This window comes from Suillus paluster, assembly GCF_016628075.1.
Source record: "Suillus paluster strain FC165 chromosome Unknown EDB91scaffold_170, whole genome shotgun sequence".
In the NCBI taxonomy this organism is placed as follows: Eukaryota; Fungi; Basidiomycota; class Agaricomycetes; order Boletales; family Suillaceae; genus Suillus; species Suillus paluster.
This window is the reverse complement of record NW_024537730.1, coordinates 21,332-38,768: the sequence shown is the minus strand read 5'-3', so window position 1 is coordinate 38,768 and position 17,437 is coordinate 21,332. Positions and strand designations below refer to the sequence as shown.

General features: G+C 45.6%; 6 protein-coding genes across 6 annotated transcripts; 5 read left to right on the top strand and 1 right to left on the bottom strand.

The window, feature by feature from the left end:
- Positions 1-6,893: 6,893 nt before the first annotated feature.
- On the top strand, positions 6,894-7,518 carry EDB91DRAFT_1088151 (uncharacterized protein; the record flags this gene model as incomplete). The annotated part of the gene is made up of 3 exons (XM_041316364.1): positions 6,894-7,025; positions 7,076-7,154; positions 7,235-7,518. 3 exons carry the CDS (start codon positions 6,894-6,896, stop codon positions 7,516-7,518), a joined length of 495 nt encoding a protein of 164 aa, XP_041169642.1.
- Positions 7,519-9,280: 1,762 nt separating this feature from the next.
- Positions 9,281-10,020, top strand: EDB91DRAFT_1273793 (kinase-like domain-containing protein; the record flags this gene model as incomplete). Its single annotated transcript, XM_041324617.1, has 5 exons — positions 9,281-9,358; positions 9,409-9,439; positions 9,496-9,533; positions 9,586-9,804; positions 9,856-10,020. Coding segments are annotated over 5 exons (528 nt in total), but the record flags the coding sequence as incomplete, so codon positions are not given.
- Positions 10,021-10,634: 614 nt separating this feature from the next.
- Positions 10,635-11,729, top strand: EDB91DRAFT_1063931 (uncharacterized protein; the record flags this gene model as incomplete). Its single annotated transcript, XM_041314642.1, has 2 exons — positions 10,635-10,817; positions 10,872-11,729. Coding segments are annotated over 2 exons (1,041 nt in total), but the record flags the coding sequence as incomplete, so codon positions are not given.
- Positions 11,730-12,460: 731 nt separating this feature from the next.
- Positions 12,461-13,222, top strand: EDB91DRAFT_1240224 (uncharacterized protein; the record flags this gene model as incomplete). The annotated part of the gene is made up of 5 exons (XM_041321983.1): positions 12,461-12,481; positions 12,505-12,651; positions 12,712-12,770; positions 12,916-13,009; positions 13,058-13,222. 5 exons carry the CDS (start codon positions 12,461-12,463, stop codon positions 13,220-13,222), a joined length of 486 nt encoding a protein of 161 aa, XP_041169639.1.
- A 717-nt stretch (positions 13,223-13,939) lies between these two features.
- On the top strand, positions 13,940-14,302 carry EDB91DRAFT_1063942 (uncharacterized protein; the record flags this gene model as incomplete). The annotated part of the gene is made up of 2 exons (XM_041314644.1): positions 13,940-14,044; positions 14,099-14,302. Coding segments are annotated over 2 exons (309 nt in total), but the record flags the coding sequence as incomplete, so codon positions are not given.
- Positions 14,303-15,899: 1,597 nt separating this feature from the next.
- Positions 15,900-17,126, bottom strand: EDB91DRAFT_1088148 (uncharacterized protein; the record flags this gene model as incomplete). Its single annotated transcript, XM_041316363.1, has 6 exons — positions 15,900-16,139; positions 16,201-16,225; positions 16,328-16,410; positions 16,556-16,701; positions 16,799-16,838; positions 17,052-17,126. The coding sequence occupies 6 exons, from the start codon at positions 17,124-17,126 to the stop codon at positions 15,900-15,902; spliced, it is 609 nt and encodes a 202-aa protein (XP_041169637.1).
- Positions 17,127-17,437: the final 311 nt, after the last annotated feature.

Sequence of the window (17,437 nt, the reverse complement as noted above, 5' to 3'; positions counted from 1 at the left end):
CGGAACGTGGATGGAACGAAGAATAAAGCAGGAACCATTAATAAAGCCTGCAATCTATTCTTCTCAGCAGGTGGTCGAACTATGTTCGCTACCTTCCTTATTACCTCCTTAGGAGGCGAAGACATCACCCTCGGACTTCCCTGGCTCAAAAATGAAAATCCAACAATAGATTGGGCTAAGAGCGAAATCTCGCTAGAAGAAGACCCAATCATGATTCAAACCCTTATCGCAGATAGAAGCAAACATGCTTCTATGCAACCAAGAATAGAAGAAATCGAAGACGAAGAAGCATATAAACCCTCGGAAGAAAACCCCGAGGAGCAACCAGAACTTCTACCCGAAGAAGACGAAGAAGAAGAGCAACAAGAAATAATAGAAGAACTACAAGATGACGAAGTTCTTATCGCTTACGTTAAAGGAGAAGCATTCGTGGGAATGTACGAGAAAATTGATTTCGACTCACCACTCACGCAAGAACACATCCCCACTACCTTCTCTTTCGTATCTCGAACAAACAGAATCTCGAAAGTCCCTAACTCAGCTCGATTCATGTTCTCTCCTCTTCCCATACGAAAGGCTGCTAATGTCACTCAACAACTGGCACAAGAAGCATACGCAAAATAAAAGCCAAAGACATTTGAAGAACTCGTACCTGAAGTCTTCCACATGTACAAAGACGTCTTCAACAAAGCAGCCATGGATACCCTACCCCCGTCTCGACCCTTCGACCACAAGATAAAACTGAAACCAGACTTCGAACCACGCTCCTGCAAAATCTACCCATTGTCTGCACCGGAAGAAAAAGCGATGAATGAATTTGTAGACGAACATCTGGCGAAAGGGACTATCGTACCATCTCAATCCCCACAAGCATCTCCTTTCTTCTTCGTAGGAAAGAAAGATGGATCTCTTCGCCCATGTCAGGACTATAGAAGACTCAACGATGCAACTGTTAAGGATGCTTATCCACTTCCTCGAATTCCCGACCTCATCGACAAGCTAAAAGGTGCAACAATCTTCACGAAGATGGATGTACGCGCAGGATATAATAACATTCGAATCCATGGACCAGACAGATGGAAAGCCGCATTCAAAACGTCAAGAGGACTCTTCGAGCCAACAGTTATGTTCTTCGGTCTATGCAATGCTCCAGCAACATTCCAAGCAATGATGAACGATATTTTCTCCGACATGATAGACGAAGGTTGGATGGTCATTTATATGGACGACATCTTAATCTTCTCCAAAGACCTCGAATCCCATCACGAACGAACAATGCGAGTACTACAACGACTTCGTGATCACCAACTCTCTCTCAAACCCGAAAAATGTGTCTTTGACACCACTGAAGTTGAATATCTTGGACTCTTCATCCGTCCCGGACAAATCTGTATGGACAAAGTCAAACTAGACGGAGTCGTCAAATGGGAACAACCAACGACCGTTAAACATGTTCGATCGTTCTTAGGATTCGCCAATTTCTACCGTCGATTCATTGCTGACTATTCTACTATCGCGCGACCACTCATTGACCTTACGAAGAAAGACATCATCTTTGATTGGTCGCCAGCATGCGATAAAGCGTTTAATGACCTGAAGAACCGCTTCCTCTCCGCTCCCGTACTTTCCATCCCTGACAAAGACGCACCTTTCGCAATTGCCGTTGACGCATCCCTCTATGCTACCGGAGGAGTACTCCTTCAAAAAGACTCTAATGGTGACTGGCATCCTTGTTCCTACCTATCACAAACCTTCTCCCCAGCTGAACAGAACTACCAAATCTTTGATCGAGAACTATTAGCCATCATACGAGCATTGGAAGCTTGGCGTCATTACCTTGAAGGTTCCCCATTCCCAGTCCTTGTCATGACGGACCACAAGAATTTGACTTACTTCCGCCAAGCCCAACAACTTAATCGTCGACAAGCTCGTTGGCTCCTGTTCCTTTCTCGATTTGACCTTCAACTCCAACACGTACCTGGCAAAGACCTTTCCGTTCCTGATTCCCTATCCCGCAGACCTGATCATATTCCTATTGACGCTAAGGACAATTCCGATGTCACAGTCCTCCCTGACGGACTATTCATTAACCTCATCGACAGTTCTATGCAGGAGAAACTCCGCATTTCCTCCTCAGTAGATCCCGTAGTTCAGCAAACTATCGATGCCCTTTCTAATCCCTCCCTACCCCTCCCTATGAAATCAGCACTCTCGGACTGGACCTTTTCCGACGCTATTCTTACCTTCAAAGGACGCAACTACGTTCCCCCGGGTCCATTACGGAAAGAATTGATCTCTTTGCATCATGATTCCCCTACTGCCGGCCACCCTGGTCGCTTTAAGACTCAAGAAATCCTCTCTCGTGACTACTGGTGGCCAGGCCTTCCCACCTTCGTTCGCAAATATGTCGAAGGTTGTGCTATCTGTCAACAGAATAAAGTCAACACTCATCCTACGACACCGCCACTTTGCCCTATTCCCGCCCCCACTTCATCCCGCCCCTTTGCCCAATGCTCCGTTGACCTCATCGTTGACCTCCCTCCATCGAATGGTTTCAATTCTATCATGGTCGTGGTAGACCATGGGCTTATGAAGGGGGTGGTACTCACGCCTTGCAACAAGACGATCGATGCAGAAGGAGTCGCCGACGTATTCTTCAACCGCGTCTATACACGCTTCGGACTCTATGACAAGATCATCTCTGACAGAGGACCTCAGTTTGCAGCCAAGTTCGCACAAGAACTAGGACGACTTCTCGGATACAAAATCGCACTATCTACCACCTTTCACCCTCAAACTGATGGAGAAACTGAACGAGTAAATCAAGAACTAGAAGTGTACCTCCGCATCTTCTGCGCAAACAACCAAACCTCATGGTCAGAAAAACTTCCCATGGCAGAATTTGTACATAACTCCCGACATCACTCTGCACATAATGCTTCTCCCTTCTATCTCATGATGGGATACCATCCCCAAGCGTTACCATTGGCTACCGAGAAATCGGACCTCCCAGCTGTCGAAGCGAGAATATCAGAACTCCAGAAAGCTCGAGAAGAAGCCTTATCTTCACACGAACTCGCTAGACAAACCATGAGGCAAAGAATCACTCGATCATTCACACCCTTCAAGAAAGGCGACAAGGTTTGGCTAGAAGCAAAGAACCTTCATCTCAATTACCCCAATAGGAAACTAGCACCCAAGAGAGAAGGACCTTTCACTATCTCGGAAGTCCTTGGACCAGTCACATATCGCCTAAAACTCCCGAGCCAATGGCGCGTTCACCCGGTATTCCACGCAGCGCTTCTTACTCCTTATCGCAAAAATGAAGAACACGGCCCTAATTTCCCGTCGCCACCTCCTGACCTAATTGACGGAGAAGAAGAACACGAGGTAGAAGCCATCCTCGGACATAAAGGAACTCTCTCACGACGACGCTTCCTTGTCAAATGGAAAGGTTACCCATCGGCCGATAATGAATGGTTATCGGAGTCTGATTTAGCCAACTCCACTGAAATCTTGAACAGATATAAGCAGGCACATCGACTCATTCCCCTCTCAACTCGAACCATCATCACTAAACCATTCAGACCATGCCCTCTACCGGTGGACGTAACTACATCTCCTCCAGCGACGAGGATATAAACCTCGTCATCACACACAACAGTGCCCCGAATGTTCCGATTCCAAATCTTAGATTCCCCGTCTTCTCTCCTCGTCCTCACTACATGACAATCAGTCAGAGGAACTCTCCCGAACCCCCTCGTCCGACATCTCCCTTACTGCCGTCGGGACAATCGTCCCCGTATCAAATATTTAACGAACCAGTAATCCCCACATTCATTGATACCCCTGCCAGCCCCATCACTATCCGTAACCGTGAGTGTATTGCAGCTCGTCGACGAGCAGCTCCTTGGAGAGTAGCGACTGACTCCTACTTGTCCGATCTTGAAGATTGTAGACTTCATTGTAGGATCATGTTGTCGTCCAAACTCTTCAAAAACCCCATCAAAGACGCTATCGACACAGAGCCGGCTCTTAACGCCCTCTATGATCTCTACCGCCTCGGAGATCGTCTCGAAAACACCTTGGAAAGGCACAATGCCGAGTACAGAGAAGACGAACTCTTCTCTCTCGACTATAGCATTTGAGACATCAAAGAGAAGCTTCAACAATTGACGTTGATTCTTATGGAGGAAAGAGGTTTCTTTGAAGTCCTTGATGGACTTGGAGGAACTGAGGACGATAGGCATCGTGGTCTTGAGTGAAAGTCTGGGACTTTCCACGTAAGAAGGGGGTGATGTTATGGCTGTGTTTATCTTGCTTCTTTTTCCCTTGATACACGCTTACTACGCATGTCTCTTATCATGCTATATTTAGTTCGGTATTACTCAGACGCCTCATTGCTTACTGATACATACCTATTATTATGTCATACCCTGTACCCTCTGAACTATATAAACCCTGGCTAGGTGACGCTGATTCTTCAGCTTAACCTACGCTGGTTTTCCTCTGAACATCTGACTTGATTCTAAGTTACCTCTTCGGTACTTAGTCTTGACTTGACTTTGGGCGTTCTTAAGACTGTTGTCTTGAACGTATCGACAGACCTTTGGTCTTATTGATTATTGTTTTGCCTGCGTTATACTTTGGCGTAACACACACTTGACCCAGTTTGGGAATGCTTCTGCATGGCCAATATATCTTTTCTTTGGAAACCGATCAAAATACATGCGTGCATGCCCGACTACCAATGCCTGCCACCCAATCGCATTTATCCCTTCTGTAAGCTTTACATCCTTCCCATCTGAAAATTCTAATGTGCTTCATCTCTAGCTACCAGAATCCATTGTGCGCTTCATTAGCACGTTCATCAAGAAGAAGAACATCAGAGACATCCTCGCTCATTGCAAACGTGAACTTTTCCATGCGCTTTGGCGCATCCTGTTGGATGATGAGTTTGTTGATGCGTATAGGAACGGTGTCGTGATCAAATGCCATGACAGAGTGTATCGACGAGTCTTTCCGAGGATTTTTACTTACTCTGCAGATTACCCAGAAAAGTGAGCTCATTTATTGTGTCGTTTTCCATATCTTAACTGACGATTTTCAATAGAGTACTTCTTGCAGCTATTCGTGACAAAGGAGACTGTCCATGTCCTCGGTGTTTTCTGCCAAAATCACAATTTGATCGGCTTGGTCTCAAGGCTGATATATCAGCTTGCATCAACAGTGTGCGCCTGTATCTCAGAGATAAGATCATTGTGGCGCACGATGCTATATACAAACTAGGTGCTCCAATCAAGGGTGCCGCAGCTGAGCATCTTTTGAAGGATTTCTCACTTGTGCCAACCCTCGTAAGCAAGTTTCTCTATTGAAGTTTTGAATGATTTGAATATACTTTGTCCTTAGAATGCCTTCATTGAGCGGCTTGGGCCTCTAGGCCTAGATTTATTTCCCATACTCGTAGTTGATCTCTTGCATGAGTTTGAGCTTGGAGTCTTCAAATCCGTCTTCAAGCATCTTTTAAGGCTGCTCTATACTATTAATCATGAATCAGTGACTTTACTGAATGAACGGTATGTGCTTGTTAGCGCAGCAGTCATCACCTGATACTGACAATCCCTCAATATTAAGATTTCGCTTAATTTCGTCCTTCGGCAAAGGTGCCATTCGACGTTTCCCTTCAGATGTATCTGATATGAAGTGGAGAGCTGCACGAGATTTTGAGGACATCTTACAGGTGAGTCTGATTTCTATCGTTCTTGAATTTAATCTTGATCGGCTTTTGTTGCCAGTGCGCAATTCCAGCATTCGAGGGTCTATTCCCAACGAAGCACGATGAAATTGTCCTGTGTTCTTCTATTTCGTCTGGTGGAATGGCATGCCCTTGCCAAGCTTCGAATCCACACCGACAATTCACTCGACCTACTTAGTGAAGCTCTTAAAAACTTAGGAAAACAGCTTCGAAGATTTCAGGACTCCACGTGCTCAATGTTTCAGACGGTGGAGCTTCCAGGCGAAATCAGTGCCTGCCATAGGAGGAATGCTAATCTAAACTCGACAACCGCAGGAATAGGGACATCTGGAGCTCGCGCTAAGTCCTTCAATATCCGAACTTACAAGTTGCATGCACTCGGTGACTATGTAAGCTCTATCAAAATGTTTGGAACAACTGACTCGTACACAACTCAAATAGTACATATGCATCTTCATGGAGTGATCCTTTTACTAACTTTGTCCAGGGCGAGCTTGCGCACAGGCTCTTTAAAATGCTCTACTGAAGTATGAATAAGCAAGAACATTTGAAGCAATTAGCAAAGCAGGAGAGGAGACTTACTCGAATTCAACATCTGCAAGAATCTGTGGTCACCAGTGACAGCAAGCCCGTCGGAGACTTACCGCTCGAAGCTCACCATTGCTTAGCAAGCTATTCAGGTGTCACTGTCAATTTAGCCCACTATCTTGAACAACACCGTGGTGACCCCACTATCTTAGTAAGCTGTGTTCACATGTGATGGTTTTGACTCTTTCCTTAATATCATCTGACAGAACTTCGTTCCCAAACTCAAAGACCACCTCCTTTCCTGCTTACTGTGTTTGGACTATGACGGCAATGAACAAGACTTTACGGATGCGGAACGAAATGACGTGCGCTTCATCAACAATCTCAACAGCGTCTTCCATCCTAAACGATTTCGAGTCAATTATACAACATATGACATCCGCAGGGATCAAGATACGATGAGACCTGGACGTGGCTCCACAGTGATGACATTATCGAGGGAAAACTAGTGCTGGTTCACACCCATTTTGGTATGCACGAGTACTGGGTTCATTTTGTTTGAATGTTCTGCATGTTGGCCCTAATGCTCAGTAGTCGGTCACCCCAGACCATGGAGGTCTTGTGGGTTCGATGGTTTGGTGTGGTGCCACAATACCGCTGGGGCTTCCAAGAAGCCCGCCTCCCCAAAATCGGATTCATTCCCAAGTCACCTGGCGCCTTTGGATTCCTGGACCCGTCACTTGTGATCAGGGCAGTGCCACCTGATCCCTGCCTTCACTGACCTTTGCACAGACAACCTACTTCGACACGGTCCTTCTGCTGCAAGACTGCCAGGTGAAACAGATGACTGGGCTGCATTCTATGTTAATATGTGAGATTCATCTTGATTCATTCTGACCTCGACTCACTTGTGTAGCTTTGCTGATAGGGACATGTTTTGTCGTTTCGCAGGCATAGGCGTTGGCCATGCAGTTCAATACGAATGGAGTGGAAGCACCACTATTGGTGTTAGTTGTGGAGAAACCTCTGATGATGATGAACCTGGAGATGTGGATGAACGCTGCGATGAAGATGGGTGTGATGACTCAGTAGAAGACCCAGATGGTCACGGTGAACATCACAATATCACTGAGGATGATGACGAGGATGAGGACAAGAACGATGATGACAAGGACGAGAACGAGAACGATGATGACGAGGATGAGGACGATGATGACAGGACAGACTTCAGATGATGGTGCCGGTGACAGTGATGAGTGTAGTGACTCCGAGGATGAGGGGTCTAGTACTAGTAGATTCAAGTTTTGATGGTGCTCGCACTCTACTTTCTTCATTTATTCACTCATACATTAATGCTCTCAAGTATTTCGTACTTTGCCACACTCAATCCAACTTCAGTGTTGTCAACATTTCAACAGTTCCACTTGCCTGTGATTCGGAATCAAGGACTGACGCTAGCACGAACCGTGCTCGACTTGCGAATAGATCCTTTTGTTCATGGTCAATTGTATACAGCGTTATTGATAGTAAGAACGCGAAGAGACACATTGTGCTTATTTTCAGAGGCAAATGAAGAACAATATTGTATTTCCCAACTTGCCAACCGAAGGCGAGTCCTCATATGCTATATTGCAATACATTGATTCCCGTACATTTGCGTCGAAACCAGCAAGATATCTGATAAAGGGATACATACGAATTATATTCAAATCTACAAAATTCTATCTAGTAGTCAAAGCATCGAAAGCATGCACCATGTTATATGTTCTAGCTGCGATGATTGACATAGGCAGTGGGTTAATATGTCGTTTTTTATTTGACAATGTCATCACATCTTAGAAAGTAACTGTACTCATCATACAATGGCGACAGTTAGTGATAATCTGTGGGCGGGTACCATAGTCATGACCAGTGTTGCCAGTGAGATATAATATGACTATATAGCTAGGTATTTTCTGCAGGAAATTGTAACATGAAATCGTTCAGGCCAGGAACAGTAGAAATCATGAGTATCTGCGTGTCTCTCAATACATCATTATAATTGCTTATGAAGTGCTGCATGCAGGGAGAATATTATCAAAGCGCGACAGTATGGCACACTATTATATTCCATTATACTAGCATGTCATCGCCACACAAAATTGGATAAGATTGTCATTTACATATTGTCATATCATGCTATGTGAAATTTAGTGATGCACGCGCCATGAGTGTTCGTTTGCAGAGTCTCTCAGGCAAGTCGGTCGGCGGCTCCTATTTCACTCTCCGCAACACGAATGCACGTCAAACCTTACTTGACAGTTTATTCCAGTTTATTTTGTCCTGCTCGCTCAAAAAAATAAACTGGCGAAATAAACTGTTATTGAGTAGGGTTAATATTTATAGAGCCTAGTACCTTGTGTGTGTACTTACATTATAGGCCTTAAGTAAGCTTGACTGACAACCATTAACCGAGTCCAATCAATATTCTAACATTCATCACTTACTACGAGGCTGATTGGGAAAGCATGATGGCAAATGACGATCTGGGGTATGATCCTACTATTATGCTCGGCATTGTGGTATCTACTGTACTGAATAACCGTGCTGTAGGGTAGAGGACTTGCCAGACAATTTAACACCCTTTATTACTCAGACAACTATGGACCACGTTAGCGGAGGTGCATATGGCGATGTCTGGAAATGCAATTACAATGCAGATGGTATTTCAGCCCTCGTTAGTCCATGTTGAATACATTTACCATGCAACTGGCTGATGCTGGTTGATCGATCAGGTGGCGGTCAAGGCCTTCAGGTTTTCAGAGGGGGACATTTTGGAGACAATCAGCAGGGTGAGTGATACCTACAAGAATTGTATCATATAGCCATGCTAATGCTACCTGGATCATCCAGAAAATCAGCCGAGAAATCAGCATTTTGAAGATTCTCCGTCATAACAACATTGTACCATTGTGGGGTATAGCGACAGGATTTGGACGGATGCTAGACTTGCCCTGCTTGATGCCAAACGGCACGTTGAATGCCTACCTACAGTCTAAACACAGTGATTTAATAGTTCTGGATTGTTCACGTATGGTGAGCAAAAATCTCATTTTCGCCTTTCGAGACTTAGTTGAAATTGGAAGTTGGAGGATGTCAGCGCTGGCCTTCGCTACTGTTAGTTTCCATTTCCCATCTTAATATGTTTGAATGGTGACCTACCTTTGGTATAGTGCACTCGATACCAGTCATGCATGGAGATATAACAGGGGTGAACTCAGTGCTGCTGAGGTACTTACTCTTGAAAACTAATGAGCCTACAGGCAAATATCCTAATTGACAAGAGAGGTCATGCGCAGCTGATCGATTTTGGTCTTTCCACCATTGTTCAACCTCTTCTCAGCCAGTCGCACTTGGAAATATCATCCATATGTCCAGGTGCAATCCGTTATGCAGCACCAGAATTCGTTTTATCCGATGATGCCCTTGAGCTACCTTTGGAGAAAGCTGACATCTACTCTTTTGGTTGTATAATGCTTCAAGTCAGTTGTTGGTTTGACCACGAGATGTTCGCCTAAGGACTGACTGAACAGGTTCTCTCGGGTCGACTGCCTTGGTCTGAGATCGGATCGGGTCGGCTGATAATGTGCATCATTGTTACAATGTCGCAAAGGCATGGACTGCAACGCCCCGATGGTCACCCAGCAATAATCGACCCAGATTGGGACTTCATCCAAAGGTGTCTGCAATTCGGACCTGAACTTTGACCTTCAGCAGATGAAGTACTTGACTTTGTCATGCATAGGTTTTCCTCATCAGGTAAGCCTCCGGAGTTCTTGGTGCTTTGCCGATCATCCACTCATATGATTTTCAAGGTTCTACTAGACCACCTGATGATCCTCTGGATGATCCACAGGATGGCTTCCCTGGAGATTCCTCCTATGGTGGTTCTGGTGGCTCAGATGCAACAGAGAAACCTCCCGACATTCCACCACCCCACTTTGGTCGTGTGCTAGACATTTTAACCATGGACATGCATAAATTGTCTACCCTAGGTAATCTTGCACATTCATGGTGCCTGACTGATCATCAACTTACGTGACTTTTGAGATTCCTCTAGACCACCTGATGACCCTCCTGGTGATGCTCAGGAAGGTGTCGAAGACCAGGGGTCTCTCTCAGGTTCAGAGGACGACACTGAGCTATCTGTTAATCCGGATCCAAACATTCCTCAGCGCTCAGCGCCAATTCCAGCACTTTGGAAGCCGCCCCTACTACGTCCCTGGAACTTTACCAGAAAGTTGTACACAGACATCGAAAGTGAGCTATCTTTTCTATTTTTACCACCACACATCTCGCTCAAATAACTTCAGATGATGCAAACACCTCCTTGACATCCCAAACCTTGAACGCTGATGGTACGCCTAAGTGTCCCATGAATGCATTCATGATTTTTGCTCGCAGGAGACGACCCCAAGTCTCCGCAGAAAATCAAACAATGCGAACAGGGGATGTCCACAAAATCTTAAGTCGAGAATGGAATGCTATAGAACTGGTAATGTATTTTCTTCACGTTTGTAACGGTAGTTCTGATCTTGAGATCAATCAGTCAGACAAGCAATCTTACCTTGATCAAGCTAAACACCTCGAGAATAATTTCAATCTCAAGTACCCGGATTACGTTTACAGACAGAGACCGAATAATAGCAGTAAAAAACGAAGAGCAGACTCCACAGGTGCTGCTGCAGACTCTGCTTCTGCCATGGACCCAGCCAGCGACCAGTCTTCCAATCCAGAGTATGGCGAGATATCTCCTGTCGACTACCATCATGATTCTCAAGAAAGATATGAGAGCAGTGGACCAGACGTCCGTGCATCTGCAGAAGCTACATATGATGCTTCCTACTTGTCTCCAGCGCAAGCATTGAGTTACCAACTGGCTGATTCTTCGCAATATCATGCGTATGGTGAAAGTGATAGACAGGCGTCATACTTACCTTCTCATGGGCGCGCCATGCCTGACGTCATTATGGGACCGTCCACATCCACATCTCGTGGATCAACTAGTGCTGCTTATTTCCCCCCCTTCATGCCCAATGCACCCCATGCCCCGTCCGCTTCTTACTTCCCCAGTCAGAGTGGAAGCGAAGGGCAGGGGCACCCCTCCAGTCGCTCCAGTCGAGACGACATAGGACGCACATCCGTCCAATTTTGGTCACAGAGTGGTTCAGAATCGTCTCCACACGCTGGAGACGATAGGCACCATCAGTACCAATTAGTTCAGGCATCACCAGCATCATGGGGTGCTAGCAACTCGCGGCCACTAGCTTCGAATAATCCATTGGTTCATTCCCCGGGCTATCGTTTTTCGATGCTAAACTCTCCTTTCGATCTGTCTCAGAACAGTTCCCATAGCGTCTATTCAGCCCAACAGTCCCAAATTTCAGACGTTTCTCATCACTACTAGGGTACAGCACGGGTACGGGTAACCCGCACAGGTCACGGGTAAGGGTATCCTGGGGTACGGGTACGGGTCTGGGGTCATGGCACCCGCACCCCTACCCGTACCCCTGCCACGGGTGTCGATACAAAAATGGGGGACAAATGAAATAAATTTCGACTACCTAAACAAGTTGAAAACTCTAACTTAAAAAACGTCAAACTATAAAACATCATGTGACACTTGCAAACCTTCATCACCTACTAGTACTGCCCATCATGCAGCTCACATTTGCAGCCACAGTGAAACGAGTTATCAAAATGACTGGGAAGGCCAAAGCTGCTCTAGAAGAAAAGACTATGAGAACTTCTTCAAAGAAGCGGAAAACCGACGGCAATGGAGATAGTGGGGACACGAACCCGAAGAAGGCAAAGAAAAGCCTACCGCCTGGTAACACTCCCACCAGTGATGCAGGATCTGCAGATGAAGACGAGCCAGTTGACAAAAATAGGCCTGTCATAGCGTCATCGACAGCATCATTGTCTCCGCATCCAGAGTCGATTTCAAGCTGGTGTGCTGTTGTGTGTACTGAGGACGAAGAGAATGCATTGTACGAAGACAATGATGACAATGATGCCGACAACAACACAGTATTATCGGCCGACAATGAAGCTGATGAGACGGCAGAGGATGAGCTCCGTAAGTGCAATAACCTTGATATATATATTATACTAATTGAGTACAAAACAGGACGCCTAATGACAGAATGGAACTCACCAGTCTATGCGTTTTTTACTTCAAGTGCCAAGCCAAAAGGTGCAAGAATAAAGTGAGACGGTACCTTGACAAAGGTGATGCACGCTCGACTGGCAACATGCGGAAGCATGTGCGTTCGTGCTGGGGTGATGAAGTGTTGAAAGCCGCTGATCAGGCCAAGGATGCCAATGAGGTGCGTGAAAAGATTGTTGGTAGTTTCCTGTGAAATGGATAAATCACTGCATCATTTGAGCGCAAAGGGAAAGGGAAAGTGACATACTCGCATCATCAACATACGCGCGCAGAAACAAGGTATGATTGAAGTCTCATCAGAGAGTTGGGAACCTGAAAAAGCATTTGCCTCCAGGGCCGAGATTGTGCGCTGGGTGTCTGAGAGTCTGCGTCCATTTGACATTGTCAAGGACTGCACATTTCAGTCGCTGATGAAGACGGGGAGGCCAGAATACCACATACCTTCCCCATCCACTGTTTCGTGTGATGTGTGGCAAGTCTTTGTGCGAACTCAACGGCGTGTTGCTACAATGCTACAGGTAAGTGATTTTTTTTTAATTTAAAGAAAGATAATCAAGACGTACCAGGAATATGATGGTAAAGTAAATTTTACCACTGACGGTTGGTCGTCGCCCAACCATCGTGCGTTGGTTGCTTTTTCAGCGCATTTCGAGCATAAGGGGGAGCCGCTAAGCATACCATTAGACGTGGTTGAAGTCAGGAAGGTAAAGGCTTACCTATCTAGTAGGTAGATGTGCACTAAGAGGTTCATAGTCCCATACTGACGAAGAACTTGCAGAGACATTTGCGAAAATGCTAGAAGAATTCGGGATATCAGAAAAGGTATGGTTCATAACAGTAAAAGTCACTTACATGCAACTAAAAACATGGTGCACAGATCCTGAGTATTACTTGCGATAATGCGTCCAATAACGATGCAATGATTCACGAATTGAGTGGTAAAGTGCTGGAGTTCGGCGGAGCAACGACGCACATGAGGTGCTTCCTCCACACGGTCAACCTGGTAGCGAAATTGTTGATCCACGAGTTCGACACAACAAAACAAGGAGCCAACCAAGTAGATAGTACTGATGTGGAGCTGGAAGAACTGAATGCAGAGGTGGAAGAGGATCCAGGGATGATGGATGAGGTTGATAATGATGATGGATTTGTCAACGAGGTTGAGTTGTTGGATGAGGGTGAGCGGGTCGCACTGAACAAAGAGATTCAACCAGTCAAGTTAGCGCTTGTCAAGGTAAGCGCAACAAAAGAAAACTCACCATTGAACTCAACATATTCCCCAGGTGCGCAAACTTGCCTACAAAATCATACACTCCACTACTATCATCCTTCCTGCATGGCATGGCATCCAGAGGGACTTGTCGGAACCCCAAACCCTCATGCCACGTGATGTGGCCACACGATGGAATTCCACGTTTGATATGTTGGACTATGCACTGGAGCATTGAGAGGCCGTGGATGCCGTTACACAACGGTGGGACTTAGGTTTACGGAAGTATGAATTGGAGGATAACGAGTGGGTGATACTGCAACAATTGCGGGATATACTTAAGGTGCATGTTCCTTTTCCAATGTCACACATGCACTGCATTGTTTGCTCTTGTTAGATTCTAAAGGACGCCACCCTTTACTTCTCGCGCGCAACACCTAACCTTGTGACAGTGATCCCAGCAATGGATCACATCGACAAGACACTCATGTCCTATTCACGCAACAAGAAATACTTGCCCTCGATTTGTTCGGTGGTTCGGCTCGCTAAAAAGACACTCAACCGGTACTATCAACTTACAGACAAGTCTCACACATATTGAATCGCAATGGGTAAGTTCTATTCAATCTAGTTTTTTTTTTGGTTTTTACTGATGGTTAATATTATTATACTAGTGTTACATCCCCAACACAAGCTATCATACTTCAAGGCAGCACACTGGCCAGACAACTGGATACAAACTGCGAACCTACTTGTCTGCGAAGAATTTGAACGTTCGTACATGACGCTTGATGATGACTCTGATTTTGGGTGTGAGGAGGACGTCTTGGAGTCAAATGGTGATATACCGATGGTATTTTTCTATTTGCTTTTTATTTAGCATTTGTACTGACTCAATCTTAGAGTGACAACATTTTTGACAATCTCCCAGCACTCACAACCCCCAAACCTACTAACTCAGCCTCTGAACTTGACCACTACCTTAGTACAGACGTGGAACATGTCACCAATCCTATCGCTTGGTGGCTCGAACATTACAAATCGTTCCCCTGCCTGTCGCGCATGGCCATTGACTATCTAACTATCCCTGGTGTGTGGCATTTTTTAAAAAATACCTTGTAAACTTACTTTGGCTATAGCAACTTCTGTAGATGTTAAATGTCTCTTCAGTTGCAGGCATCTTGTCCTGTCACACGTCCGAAATCGTTTGTCAGCGCAATCGACGCGCGCTTTGCTTTGTGTTGGCTTATGGAGCAAGTTGGGCCTGGTTAATTCCAAGGATATCATTCACGCGTCTAAGCTCCCGGATGTCATTGGCGAAGAGGAAGCATTGGATGAGGGTTGGGACAGCATCCAGGTCGAATAGTTACATCTGTATCATTCTTTACAATGCTTATCATAGTGACCCGCGAGTATACCCCTCACGGGTGATACCCTGGGTCCGTTTTTTTGATACCCATAAAAAAACCCGTACCCACACCACGGGTATGGGTATATCTCTGGGTACGGGTATGGGTTGGACTGTCCATACCTGCGGGTTTACCCGTGCAGTACCCTAAATCACTACGGCGCTGTTGACCACATTCAAGAGAGCTCAGCAGCATCCAGACAAGAGGCTGCAAACCATGGTCATCATTCCCCAGTTTCCACCGCACATGTGGGATATCCGCAAAGTAGTAACTCAACCGTGCATCAATACCATACACAATCTCAGAATATTCTTGTGTCGACACCATTGCCACCTGCGCAGTCAATGCCGGTATACTCACACATGCAGAGCACAACTTCCCCCGCTGGGTCAGGCACGGACTCTGTCTCTCAATTCCAGTAGTGCACTGAATCTTGTCGAACATTGGAGGATCGGAAGGATGATTTCTTACGCTTCTCTGCACTGCAGATGCCTGATCTTACAGGGGTTCCACGTATTTTTAGTAATTTCAATCTCAAGTACCCGAACTATGTTTACAGACAGAGGCCGAACAACAGCACAAACTTGATATAACTTTATTTTCCTGATGCTACAGTATATTACTTTGTCTTCTTACAATTTTGATAGATATTGTATAAATTTTAGGGTAGACAAAGCTTTGTAAACCTTTATCATTTTCAGGTCAATTACCTGATGTTGCTGCACCCGCTTCTCCTACCACCACACCCTGGTCGGTTATGACCACACACATGTGTGTATGCGCAGTCCTTCAAGTTACCACTGCCTTTGGACAACTGCTAGATGTCAGACAGCGAAGGTGCACATTCATAGCAGGTATGATCTGGTCTCTCAGCCGGCGCATTCTTCCAGGATCGCCATACACCCTCGTGTGGCGGAGGAGAAAGAGATAGATGATGTCGCTGTGCAGCGGTGGCTCGACCAGTGCTCGCGATTTGTGACAGAGTGTGTGGGGTGCAAGACTGGCCAGTGTGAGTAAGGCAACCTGGCACTGGAGATGAGAGATCCCGGGTAGTTTAATTCTTTGAAGGTCATGTAAGAAAGTAGCTCACCATTAGTTTGTGTTTGGCTGTGACCCTGTTGGAGGCAATAAGGGGTTTTGGTAGTTAGTGCTAGTAGGCCGGGTCAATTCTAAAATGTCGTTGTCAATGTCGACTTGAACTCTCGTAAATTACTTACGTGGACCCTAAACCTTGCCTGATTTGGCCACCACCGTAGAATTGACCAGGCCTAGTCACGTCGCGAACTACGTTACGGTTGGACTGTCCGTATAACCGTGTGTGAACAAAGTTCACAAGATGTTAGGAAGATGTGAGGAAGGATTTTCCGTAAGATAGGTTCTTCCTACGTTGCGATAAAATTCTGCTAGAACAGTATTCAGCACATAAAAGCAAGCCATCTTCCTACCGTGCCCTTCAGAATTATCTGATCCCATACCACATCCTTACAAACAATGCGTTTCTGCTTTGTCCTTGCCGTTATTGCTGCTTTGACAGTGAGAGTGATGCTGACAGCAGTCGTATTTGTCCCTTCTTTTGCAACACTGAAACCTGCTGCAAAGGAGAAAAATGTGTGTTGTCAAATGCCTGGGCTGATGGTATAGAAGTGAGCATGAGAAGCTTGCATCCTGGATTTAACCACATGACTCACCGGTGTGGTAGGACGACTTCTGGGTATGTGTGAGAACGCACTGGGAGTGAACTACAGTGAGTCGTGTTTCTACTTTCACATCGTTGCAGTATGGTTGATGACATGACGCGTGACTTACTAGTGATTTCTTGCCGAGTTGATCAATGTGCTTGCTTTTGAACAAATTTCACTGCCACTCGAGCAATGGATATCTTAAAATAGAGGAAATCTCAAACAAGTACTTGAATACATAGCATATGACTGAAGTGCTCACAACGCAGTTTTGTAGTCTCGTTGTAAGCTTGAACCTAGGATCCCTCGATGACACCATGACTCCTCCTCCCGTCATGGGCACTGTTTACTGGGCTTCATGGATGTATTTTTGGTCCCCACTGAGCCGCTGGGGTTTATCACGACCCCATTATATGGTGGAAAATTGTCGTCGAATTGTGAAAGCTCGAGATTCCGAAGAAAAACGGAAAATTTGCTCACCCCAGGCCATAGTGTCAATATGATATATCATTTTACTGTCATTGAAGTAAATCCGTGATATATCCCTGGAGTCGGCTTACCACGGCAAATAGTTTAGATGCCATTACAAATGATATATCACCATGTACCATTCCCAGTATCTATTCAACAGTAGGAACAATATATCAG